This window comes from Diplotaxodon limnothrissa, linkage group LG12 (genome assembly GCF_057381915.1).
Source record: "Diplotaxodon limnothrissa isolate DT_005_m linkage group LG12, D_limnothrissa_male_GT1.1, whole genome shotgun sequence".
In the NCBI taxonomy this organism is placed as follows: Eukaryota; Metazoa; Chordata; class Actinopteri; order Cichliformes; family Cichlidae; genus Diplotaxodon; species Diplotaxodon limnothrissa.
Genome location: NC_140607.1, coordinates 29,149,121 through 29,161,145, shown reverse-complemented (window position 1 = coordinate 29,161,145; position 12,025 = coordinate 29,149,121). Strand labels below are relative to the sequence as shown.

General features: G+C 38.4%; 1 protein-coding gene across 1 annotated transcript; it reads left to right on the top strand.

Moving 5' to 3' along the window:
• Nucleotides 1–2,933: 2,933 nt before the first annotated feature.
• agpat9l (1-acylglycerol-3-phosphate O-acyltransferase 9, like) lies at nucleotides 2,934–9,447 on the top strand. Its single transcript, XM_085367450.1, has 14 exons — nucleotides 2,934–2,998; nucleotides 3,306–3,495; nucleotides 3,601–3,667; nucleotides 4,929–5,077; nucleotides 5,176–5,321; nucleotides 5,618–5,692; nucleotides 5,805–5,894; nucleotides 5,986–6,079; nucleotides 6,177–6,292; nucleotides 6,537–6,592; nucleotides 6,802–6,887; nucleotides 7,006–7,134; nucleotides 7,343–7,422; nucleotides 7,622–9,447. The coding sequence occupies exons 2-14, from the start codon at nucleotides 3,352–3,354 to the stop codon at nucleotides 7,728–7,730; spliced, it is 1,341 nt and encodes a 446-aa protein (XP_085223576.1). The 5' UTR covers nucleotides 2,934–2,998; nucleotides 3,306–3,351; the 3' UTR covers nucleotides 7,731–9,447.
• The last annotated feature ends 2,578 nt before the right edge of the window (nucleotides 9,448–12,025 follow it).

Genomic DNA, 12,025 nt, shown 5'->3' with positions numbered 1-12,025 from the left:
GGTTTAAAGAGGGAGAAAGCAATGTCTCTGTGGAGGAAGGAGGGGAGGAGTGTTCTTTGGATCAGTGTCTTTTTTCCTTGCAGGAGTGAGGGGGAGCAGAGGGAGCAGAACAAGAAGCTACCGCAGAAGAACAAGCTTCAGAGAGTAGCCCGGTTCGCCCTGTGTCGAGACTTGTCTCCTGCGCCGCAGATGGCGCATCATTAATGCGACTCGACGCGCAAATAAAATTAATGGACTGTTGCTTGCATCAGTTTAAATCCAGCAGCTCTTGCAATCAAAACTGTTGTTTGCATTTGTCTACGCTACAGCCAGCCTTTACCAGTGGCATAATCACTAGTACATGGGCGTTAAAAGTTTGCAGAGTTTTCTACAGCTTTGCAAAGATGTGCAAACGTGCACGCACGAAGTCCATCATCCCGTTTTTTGGCTCCATGATAAGACTAAATACCTGTCATTCAAAAATCAAAGCCCTGCTAACAAAGGAGGAATACTGTGCTGTGCTTTGAAGATTGTAAAAATGAATTAGCTCAGTATAGTTACGTATTAGTTTATATTTATAGGCATATGTGTTGGCCTTGACCCTATCAACCAACTGTCCACCTCACTAGGTTGAATGACGTGATAATGTTATGTGAAACGTTGGTTTCTTAATTATTAAAAATAAGTGTCCGTGAGTGGGCGTGGTGAAAGATGAACGATTAACCAATCGGCGTTATGAGCGGGATCGATCCACTGTCAAGCTGTGTGGAAAATATATTTAAATGAGCCCGCTTGTTTTACTGAACAAATGAATTCTAGATTATTTAATGCTCCGGTCTTTATTTCGCCCACTCTCAAACATCCAGAGACTAACCTATGTAAAAAAAAAAAAAAAAAAAAAAAAAGAAGTGTGCAATCCCGGATTGTCTAAAACTTGCCATTTTTTCTCATAGCCAGCAGGGGGCGACTCATCTCATTCACTGTTCAAAAGTTTATTATAGAAGGAAGGCACCTTCAGACGCTCTTTTAGACGTGAAATTTCTTTGCAGTGATTCATCTACACTAGCGTCTGGATGGACGGATACTTTTAACCTTCATCGTGATTAGATCAAGTTGCAATGGCAACAGTGTTCTTTGAACTGCTTGGCTTTCAGCTGTATTCTTTCAAAGTTTTTATTCATTGATGTCCTGTGTGCAGGATGTACTGAATTCAAGGAAATTAACCTTTAGCTTTTCTGACGCTTAAAAGATATGAGGTTTCTTTAAGAACTTTGGATATATCCTCTTGAAGAGAGCCTTAAAGCCACAGTTCTTACCGCGTACTTGTGTGGTGTCTACTATTTATCCCTGGTGGAGACTTATGTGTGACTAAAAGATTACTGAGACATGACACATTGCCACCCGGGTTGCCTTTGTACATAGGAGACACAGAGGGAGACAAAGTGAACTCATCTGATTTCATCAGTGTTATCCTTTTTATTTATCTATATAAAGCACAAGAGAAGGCTTGTGGGGCTACCACCGACTTATCTTCTAGCTGATTTACAGGGGAGTGACTTTAAATAATTAATGCATAGATTTTTTTCCATCTCCATCAAGTATATATTAGAACTGAAAGGAGATAATCTTGGAAAACTTAGGTCTTGAAATAAAACTTTTCAAACAATAGATAGCACACAGTTCCATACAGAATATATGGAACCTTCCTCTTCTTCTACCAAAAACCAACAACAACAACAGCAGCACTAATGGGCACCACTGGGGAGGTCCAATAACAGGACCCAGTAAAACCACCTTGAAACACGAGGTGAGCTGTCTGTGTTGAGACTTACAATAAAAATGAGCTCGTTCATACTAACAGGCACTGCCTTACTGCAACTAACACACCCAATAAAGGGCAAACAATGTGTTGTTGACAGGAGTTTCACTACACATCTGGAGTCTCAAGCCTGAGCAGTTTGTTTGATTCATTAACAATAAACAGTGTAATCAATCAAAGATTTAAAATGTTTAAAAGGTCCAAACATTTTGCAATGAATCTAAAGACTGTATGGCACAATATCTGTGTGTCTCTCTGTAGCCAGCTGTCTTTTGAAAATTGATCTTTACGAAGCTTCAACGCTGTAGTGCAGAAAGCTCTCATAATGAACTGAACGCCATTCAGAGAAGGATGAAGTGAACCTCTTATCATTCCCAGAGACGTTACCCAAACCGCCCCCCTTAAGTCCCCTGTTACAGTAATGAGCAACAGACTGTGAAATGTCTGAACCTAGAAAATAATCAGGACCTTTTGTTAGTTTTAGGTCAGAGAGGGAGGCTCTGCCACACAGAGACTGTTGCCACATTCCTCATTAAGGCTTTCCTGTGTTCTGGTGAGTTGTCTGAGGCATTTTATTAATATTACTGATTCTCTTCACGCTTCAGTCAATTATGTCAGCTTTAAACAACCTGGATGCCTGATATATACGGAGGCTTGGCAAATATGAAAGAGCAACTTTCGGTTTTCAAACAGTGTTTTTTTTTTTGTTTGTTTTGTTTTTTACATTTTTAACAACGCTTTACTTCTTAAAATTAAAAAAATTATGATACGATCAGTAAATACAAGTTCAGTATTATAAGAAGCAGCTTCCATCTACATACTTTAACTCAACCTTAGTGGCATTTGCTTTGAGTGCTTCCTCTGGCTCAGACTCATCCAAAAATAACACGTCTCCAAAAAGTATTTTCAAATGTGATCCTAGCAGGGTCAACTTGTATAGTAACTAGTTTGTATAGTATAGTATAGTAGTTAGTTTGGTCTACGTTTGACTAAAGTGTCTTCCTATGGACTAAAATATAAAACTTTTTATGAATCAAACCTGTAGACCTCAGTCTTTTTGATAGTGTCCAAAGATGTCCACAGGAAGGCGCTGTAGGTCATGAACTTTGTTCTAGTAAGTAAATGGGCGTGTTTGCTCTGTGTGTGTTCAGTCTCTTAAATTACCCGCTGTAGGAAAGGAAATGGACTAAAGTTTGACAGGTAAGTTGATCTCGTACAATCTGAAACAGGATAAATGTAGCTGTGTAGTTAAAGTATAGAGGAGCTCTGTCAGAGTTTGTGGATTTGTTTATATTGGAAGGATTACATGTGCTATTGATCGCCATTGTTTTTGTACGTGGGATCAGTGTGTACCTGTACCGTGTAGTGTGACCCGGAGTCTTTCAGCGTTTCGTTTGTCTTTTTCACCCCCCCCCCCCCCCCTTGTTATGATTACATGTTTCCACGTTGTCTAAGAAGTAAAGAAAGGAAAGTGAAGTCTTTCTTTCCCCCCTTTGTTCTCATGCAGCTGAGCCACAGGGCTGCTCTTGTTTAACTCAGGGAATAAAGTAGAGATGGACGATTTCTGGGCGGGAGCCCTTTGGGCACTGAAGATTTGGCTGTACCTCGTAATCATCCTCATCATGATCCCATCCATGTTTGGATTCTCACTGGGCATTTCCGAGATCTACATGACCATACTGGTGAAAACCTTGGAGGTACTAACACACGTAATTCTTATGTCCCTCATAGGTTAATATGCTTTAAGCAGGTGGATAGATTTTGATTCTTGGCCATTAATATATGCTGTCTTTTCTCCACAGTGGGCCACTCTGAATATACAGAAAGCAAATTCAGATGAAGGAACACTCAAACCCTCCTCATCTAATGGTAAGTAGAAAGAAATTTGATTGATAGATCTAAAGAAAATGAGGCAGGGGCACTCTTTTACAGATAACTTGATGTCATATCCCTTATTGTGAAACTTTGGTTTAAGGAAAGCTTTGCGTCTGCTGCAATATGAGATTTCATCAGATACTTCATCATAAGTCTGTGCTGGCATGTTGCAATGATATGGCCACATTATAAAAAATAGACTGATTTACCTTTAAAGTGGCCTTTTTTAAAAATGCATGCATATAAAATACTCACGGAGCAAAACTTGCTGTGTCTTAAGGAAAAATGTTCATATTTTCTACCATACTACAGCTAATTTTTCACCAAAAAGTCTCTTTGTGGCGCTGAGGCTCAGTAACCTTTATGATAGGTAATAAGTAAAGTTGCTCTGGGAACCTTGTCTTATCTCACAAGATGCAATAAATAAACTCTTTATCAATCTCCAAGCTTCACAGGATGGTTTCCCATGCTGGAGCACAGAAAGACAGTTTGGTCAGCAAAAATTGCTCTCTCCAAAGTTCAAAGTGTGTGAGCCGAACATTTTTAACATGAGCAATGAGTGCAAGAAGTAAAAGTCCCTGAAGAACAGAAACAGGGCAGACATTGTACTGAATGTTTTGAGTGAATACGGCGTGTGTTAGTGTAGGTTCTGGACTTTGCCTGCTGAGATATGAGGTAATGTGGATCCAAGCTGAGGCTGTTTTTAAACTGTTCTCAGACCTGTTTGCCTTACAGTCTGTTCAGTATGACCATTATTAATAAAGACTGCAAGCAAAAACAAGTAAGAACGTTTAAGGACATGTTTTAGGCGACACATTTCATAAATTGAGTTGCTCTTTCTTGTAAAGTCCCTCCTATGATGAGAACTCCAGATACAGTATCTTATCACTAAAAGTATTACATGCCTGCCTGTTGTGCCATATAACACTGAGGTGATGTAGATTCAGTTCTGTTCTTTTTAAAGAATTTTATCTTGAGTTCATGCTCTGAATGGCTTCAGTCCTCATGTTTTGTTGTTGTTGTTTTTTAATGCGTTTTGTCAAAGTGCAGCACATAATGCTCTTCCAGGAACAACATTCCCGATTGAACTCCCTGACACATTCTTTAATCTTCTAACCCTAACATTGCCTTAAGACGTTTGCCAAGGTTGACTTATCTATGTGATTGTTACTAATATAAAAAAATCATATCAGCTAGTTTAATTGCATCACTGTGTGTGTCTGCGTGTCTGTGTGTGTGTTTGCATGTGTGTCAGGTCTCATCCAAAGGGAAAATGGATCAATGGAGAAGGAGCTCGAGGAACTTCGACGAAGTCGCCCAAAACCACCAGTGGGGGGTGATTTTACACTAAGTGACTGTTTCTATTTCACCCGACAAGGGATTGAGAGTATTGTAGATGATGAGGTACATTTTTTTTTTATTAACACATCTGCAAACCTTGGTTTTAATTTTAAAATGAAAATGTTTTAGTCATGTTTGTCAACTTTCTATTTTAAAATCAGGTGACCCAGCGGTTCACTTCTGAGGAGCTGGTGTCCTGGAACTTACTGACTCGCACCAACAATGATTTCCAGTACATAAGTCTGAAGCTGACGCTGGTCTATGGCCTTGGCATCATTGTGAGATACTGCATCCTTGCCCCCCTCAGGTAGAAAAATACTGAGTCCACCCACCCCAAATTTACTCTTTCCTCCACAGAGAAGCAATGTGGAAGACGGAGTCAAGACTCACCTGGTTGTGTTAAAAATGATCTCAACTGAGTTAAAACCTACTGAAAAAATTGCAAGCTGTATGAGAGGAAGAAGTTAATGCCATAAAAATATGCAATTCAAATTCATTTTTTACATAACATGCAGTAATTTATATTTCTGTTAAGTTTCAATAAAAACTCTAAACTCCAACTGACCTGCTGCTTGAAGGTGAAATGTGTCACTCTCTCTCCAGAATAACGTTGACCATCATCGGTGTTAGCTGGTTGGTAATAGGAACATCTGCAGTTGGATTGCTTCCAAACTGGAGGTGACTAAAAATGTTTTGTTTTTTTTTATCTTATACATTAGAAAAAGTACTATAATGGAAATCTTTTCTCAACAGTGTGTCATTTTTTTTCCTCGTAAATATTTATTTTTAGGATAAAGTTCTGGCTCAGTGAGTTGGTCCACGTGATGTGTTACAGAATCTGTGCTCGAGGACTCTCTGCCACGATTCGCTATCACAACAGGTACAAATGCTTTCCTGTTATGTACCACATCCTTAAAAAAGACTGGTTTTACCCTTTGTCTTTGATTTCAGTGTTGTCATTTCCTCTGCAGGGAAAACAAACCCAAAAAAGGAGGAATCTGTGTTGCCAATCATACTTCTCCGATTGACATTGTGATTCTGTGCACAGATGGCTGCTATGCTATGGTATGCAAAGTCACCCTCAAATCAACTTATTTGGAGTTTTACATATAAAGAAACTGATTTGTTGTAAAACTATTTCTTTGCATTATGTGTTTCCTAGGTGGGTCAGGTCCATGGAGGCCTGATGGGAATTATTCAGAGAGCCATGGTGAGATCCTGTCCTCATGTCTGGTTTGAGAGGTCAGAGATGAAAGATCGCCATCTAGTGACCAAAAGGTTCATATTTCACTCCCTCACTTCAACACGTTTCTTTCAGGTCTTTTGCTTGGAAGTAGAAACGTATTATCGTCAAAACAAGAACGAGTATGTTTTGGAACGCTGATGCTGGATTCACTGCAGTTTAGATTCCAGTCTCTTTACTTTAATCCCTTCTCAATAAGGCACTCATTCTAATTGTTGAATGTATTTTTTATTGTGTGTATTTATAAATGGTTTCTATTACCTGTTCTGTTGTTTCCAGGTTGAAAGACCATGTGAACGACAAAAAAAAGCTTCCTATATTGATATTTCCAGAGGGTAAGCGTCACCAAGTAGACAGATAAAGTTACTTTATCCACTGCAGTTTGATCTTTGTATCATCAAAGAAAAGCCTGAGTGAGAGCTGTTATTTTAGCTCCGTGTCTGATGGCAGTCTGGCCACTGAGCTGTGACACACGAGCAGATATTTTCTATGTGGGTTTGGAAGAAGCTCACACAGCTGTCTGTTTAATCTCCTGTTTCTATAGGAACTTGTATTAACAACACATCTGTCATGATGTTTAAAAAGGGAAGTTTTGAAATTGGAACAACAATATACCCAGTCGCCATTAAGGTACTTCAGCCCAGTCTAGCATTCCTCCTTCATCTCTCAGTCACATATATTTGAGCCCTTTAGGTCACACATTTCTGCTACTTAATGCTTGTCTCTGTGCTTTTTAAACTTTTCCTAGTATGACCCAAAGTTTGGAGATGCTTTCTGGAACAGTTCCAAGCACAGCATGGTCAGTTACCTGCTGAGGATGATGACCAGCTGGGCCCTTGTATGCAATGTCTGGTACCTGCCAGCCATGCACCAACAGGTGTGTGTAACATGTGATGAATGAAGTCTATGTACATATCTGTATAGACTTAGGAGGACTTTAACTCGGATCACATTTGTTTTCTTGAGACTTCAACTTGCCTAACTTGCTTAAATTGACTGTTGGTCTTTAGTCTTTATAATAAAACTGCTTTTATTTGTGACAATAAACGGATTCACACAGTTTTATTTCCCCCAAAAAATGTCAGGAGGGTGAAGATGCTGTCCAGTTTGCCAACAGAGTGAAGTCAGCCATCGCTCACCAGGGAGGGCTGGTAGATCTGCAATGGTAAGCTCTTACCTCATCCCTTTTAAAGTGATTCTAATTTAATGATTTCACAGACAAGAGTAACAGAGAAAGATGTAGTCCTTTGTCTGAATGCTAATCAAGTGTCAGTCAGCTCTTTTTTTTTTTTCTTTTTTTTTTATGACCTGGCCATAGGGAAACGTATGACACTGAATAATCGTTTAGTTCTGTCTGCATGCAGGGATGGAGGCCTCAAGAGGGCAAAGGTGAAGGAGACATTCAAAGAGCAGCAGCAGAAGAAGTACAGCAACATGGTGGTGAGAGATGACAGCAGCAGCAACAGCGACTGAGATCCTCAGTCAAACAAAGGCCTTGTCTTGTGTTGGAGAATATCTACTGGAAAAAAAAATGCAGTGGTCCTCCAGTGTTTTCTCTCTGGCTGTAACTGACTGGGAAAGCACAACAGTAGATTTAAAAAACTGTGAAAACTTAGGTACAGCTAAAGAGAGGGAAGTCTCAGTGATTCATAGATAACACAAGTGCAATATTGAACATTATGAGGAACTGAAAAAGGCAAGCTCCCTGTGTTTACTGCTGCTTTAAAAAAGAGTTTGGGGTCACACAGCATGTTCTATATTTTTTAGAAAATACAGAGACATTTTGTTTCAGCAATGATTACTGCAGTGTTCCAGTGGCACATTGATTTAAATAATGCGAGTTCAACATATGAAAAGGCTAAGTGATTATTTTTTTCCCCCCCACTGATTGCAGAAGCATTAAGTGTATGGAGCAACAGCACCTGTCGGTTTGATCATAGTCTCAAACACGTCCAGTAAAACAACTTTAGGATTTTAAAAACTATAATGCAACAAAGCTTCATGCACTCAATAAACCAACTAAACTGCTTCTTTAAAGGGTACAACAGTTTTCAGCTGTGCTAACATGATAAATTTGATACATTTGTGGTAGGTAGCAGTGTGTTTGTAATACATGAACAACATTGCTGCAATCATAAGTTATGATTTTAAATTCTCCTGATTCTACAACCTTTTCATCAACATTTCATATTAAATGAAAACAAGCATTTTTTTTGACTCAGAAACAAAGACGCATTAAGTGACCCCAAACTACTGAGCACAGTGTTTACTGATGTGAAATGTGTGATTGCAGATGAGCCACTGGTTTAAAAAAACTGGCTTGATGAATGTGTAATTTGTCGACTTAAATGTGTTCTACTTGTTGTGTTTTTTGGTTTGTTTGTTTGTCTACATGTCAAAAGCCCATGGTACAAATGTTGTACTGTACAAATGAATTCAGGTGTTGTCGTGTAATACTGCAAAAGAATTCACGCCGATAACTACCAAACCGTGCTAGTTCTCAGTCAGCTTGAACGAACAAACACATTTGAGTTCAAAACTGACAGCAGCTTAGCATTTGTTATTCAAAAGGGAAATTTGACCTCGTCTGCTTTTCAAAAAAAGCCCACGAGTTTGACACTTGAATAATGAATGTTAACGTTGTTGTGCGTGACAGTCCAGTTCATTTAATGACAACATGAGCTGTAACTGCTTCACAGTATAACGCACAGAACAGACTTTTTAGATGGCTTCTCACTGGATGGTTTTTCTGAAATTTCATCCTCATGGCTTCCATTTTTCTCTGGGACTTCCTCTTTGGACCCTTAAAGCAGATTGAAGAAGCATTTGTTTTAGGGAGACTTTTTGAATGTTGCGTGTCCTGATATTTTCTGTTTGTTTGTCAAACTGTCAATGATCTCACCATCATTTTTGTGATCGCTGGGTTCTGATTTGTCCTGAGTGCTCTGTTTAAAAACAAGTTTGAATCAATGAAATTCTGTCTGAAAACCTTTAAACCAGTCGGCCTTTGACTGATGGAAGTACTCACCTGCAAGGAGTCCCCTTTTCTCTGTTGTGCTTTGAGTTCCTGATATCTGCAAGTATTAATGACAAAGTAGAAATCATAGCTAAGAAACTCTGCAGTCAGATGAATGACTTTGTGTTTTATAGTTTGGCCCATAAGTATTCAGATAAGAATATTCTTGTTTTCATTCAAGGGGTTAACCAAGACCCTTAACGCAGTTAATATACAGCTATTTTTATACATGGTCCTTCCTTTTCAGACACTCAGACACAGTTTTGTGATCTTGCAAGGTCTGTTGCCATAATTTATGAAAACTGGAGCAGATAAAATAGCACGAGTTAATTCCATGTGCTAAACTTGTATTTGTTTCACTGGAACTCTCAATATAAGGTTAACAGAAATGTTGGTGAAAAAAAGCCTTTAATGGCCAAATCGCCAATGTGTACAAAGTTTCTTAAAAAGAAGAAATCCTCTGGCCAGCTCAGCAACACCGAAAGGGTTAAAAGACCACAGAAGGCAACTGAAGTGCACAATGACAGAATTATTATGAAAACAGCTTTGAAACATCTAGACAAGCCAAGAACAAACTGGAGGAGGTAGGTGCGATATTGTCAAAGTCTACAATCAACAGCCACTGGTTAGACTAAGAAAACCAAAAAAACATCTAAATGCACAATTCTGGAAAAAATAAAATCTTTGGAAACCAAGATGAACTTGTACAAAAATAATGAGAAATTATGGAGATGTGCCAGTGGAACTGGGTTATTGGTGTTTATAGGTTAGGTGAGCATGTGACGATGCTGCAAACTGATCAGAGTGTGCTTCACAGTGCAAATGGACAATTACCTAAAGCAAACGGCAAAAGCAAACCAAGAGTTTCTCAAAGCAAAGAAAGGCTAAGAAGTCAGTTACCTGATCTGAACCTAGTAGAGCAGCTTTTCAGTTATAAAAAATGCAAAGCTGAAGGCAGAAAGGCCAACAAACAAGGAACAACTATAAGTGACTGCAGAAAAAGAAAAGAGCATCTCAAGGGAGGAAATACAGCATTTGGTGATGTCCATGGTTTCTAGACTTACAGTCGGTGAGTGCAAAGGATTTTCAGCCAAGTATCAAAACCAGTCTTTATGTATAAAACTATATTTGTTTGTCAAACTCATTTTAAACCTATGAAAATGGGATACTATGTATAATATGGCTGTGATTTCTAAATAGCTAATGTTAAATTGATCTTAACTATTGAGTAAAAGAATCTTCGTTTTGATTGGTTGAATTAAAATGTCCTTTGGTGTGGTACAGAGGTAAAACTACAAAAACGCTCACTGTCCAAATAAAAAATGATCTAACTGTGTGTCACAGCTTTCAAGTCTTTTTGTCTCTTCTTTTTGTAACCCGGTTTGGAAAAACAAACGGGATGGTGAAATATTTATGAGTGGAATTAGTGTCAAACATCTGCGTCTCCTCTGCCCAGTTCGGATGACAAACAGGTTGCTGTTGATTCAAATGGACAGAGTTAAATTAGGATGCCTTTATCTCCTAGCAATAAAGGCCAGCAGGTCTACAGTACAACATAGTTTAATGCAATGGTTATTCCATTAAGAGCAGTCTTGCCTCTAACATGAGCCAGCTGGTCATCATAAAACCAGACAAATAAAACCAGCAGTATATGCAGAGTATTCATTTGTAAGACAGACGAATGACGAATACAGTTGCAGTTTCACAGCAAAAACATCTTAAGTTGCTGTATTATTAAAGTACTGCTGTTCAGTTTGTGTTAAACAATAACACAATTTCATCTAATGATGAAATAGTCACAGTTTTGTCCAGTGATTTGTCTTCAGACGAGGCTATAAATGTTGTTGATCAAGCATATTTAAAAAGATGCAGTTACATTTGATCACTATCTGTAGTAATCTCACCTTTGCAGATAGGAGTCGTTTTTTCTGTGGGTAGAATTTGTTTTCCTTTTCAGTCCTTGTGGTGTCCATGTTTTGCTTGTGTCTATTCCTACATCCACCCTGCCTGCAGCTCCAGATGCAATTGGCATCTTTGATAGCAGAAGTACAAATATCAGAAAAAAACCAAATCAAAACCAAAACTCTCAGTCATGTGGATGCAAACATGCACAGTCGCTCTTGTAGCTGAAAGAGGAGCTTGCCTTTCCGGACTTCACACACTCCTTGTTCTCTTGTAGACTTGGCTGATATGTTGGTAAGAAAGTGGCTCTGCAGTTTATGTGGATGTTTGTTGTTGTATCCATGGCAACAGTACCCCCAAAAAAATGAAACAGCAGTGCCTGTGGCTGCAATGAATGCAGTCAGGGCCACCTTCTTTACTTTTAATTCTTAAAAAGTATATATGTATTTTTATATATATATTTGTTTGTTGTTGTTAGATTTATTTTTTTAAAAATGACTCAATTTTAGTAAAAACTAATATCAAATCTGTTATAAAAAAGGAAATGTTCTCAAAAAAGACATCATAATCAACAGACTTCTAAATAACAGATGAGATGTATTTCGTATTTTGATTACAGATGCATTCTTGTTTTTGTACTTTAAATAGGACACCAAAGTCAGAAAGGGTTGAAGTGAAAGTAATTCATCAGTGTTCTTGCAGCTCTCTCAACATAGGAACAAAAATAATAGTACAATAAGAATATATAATGCCATATCTTTTTTGTAAGCAGAGAATATAAGATAATGTCATTGCCATTTATGGATTCATGGTCATCAGGATTTGGTCTGGGTTTTTGCTGTTGTTGTTT

Coding starts and splice junctions, on each gene's coding strand:
- agpat9l (XM_085367450.1), top strand. CDS start 3,352: ATGGACGATTTCTGGGCGGGAGCCCTTTGGGCACTGAAGATTTGGCTG. Junction 5,322..5,617: donor TGCATCCTTGCCCCCCTCAG/GTAGAAAAATAC, acceptor CTCTCTCTCCAG/AATAACGTTGACCATCATCG. Junction 7,423..7,621: donor GGGCTGGTAGATCTGCAATG/GTAAGCTCTTAC, acceptor GTCTGCATGCAG/GGATGGAGGCCTCAAGAGGG.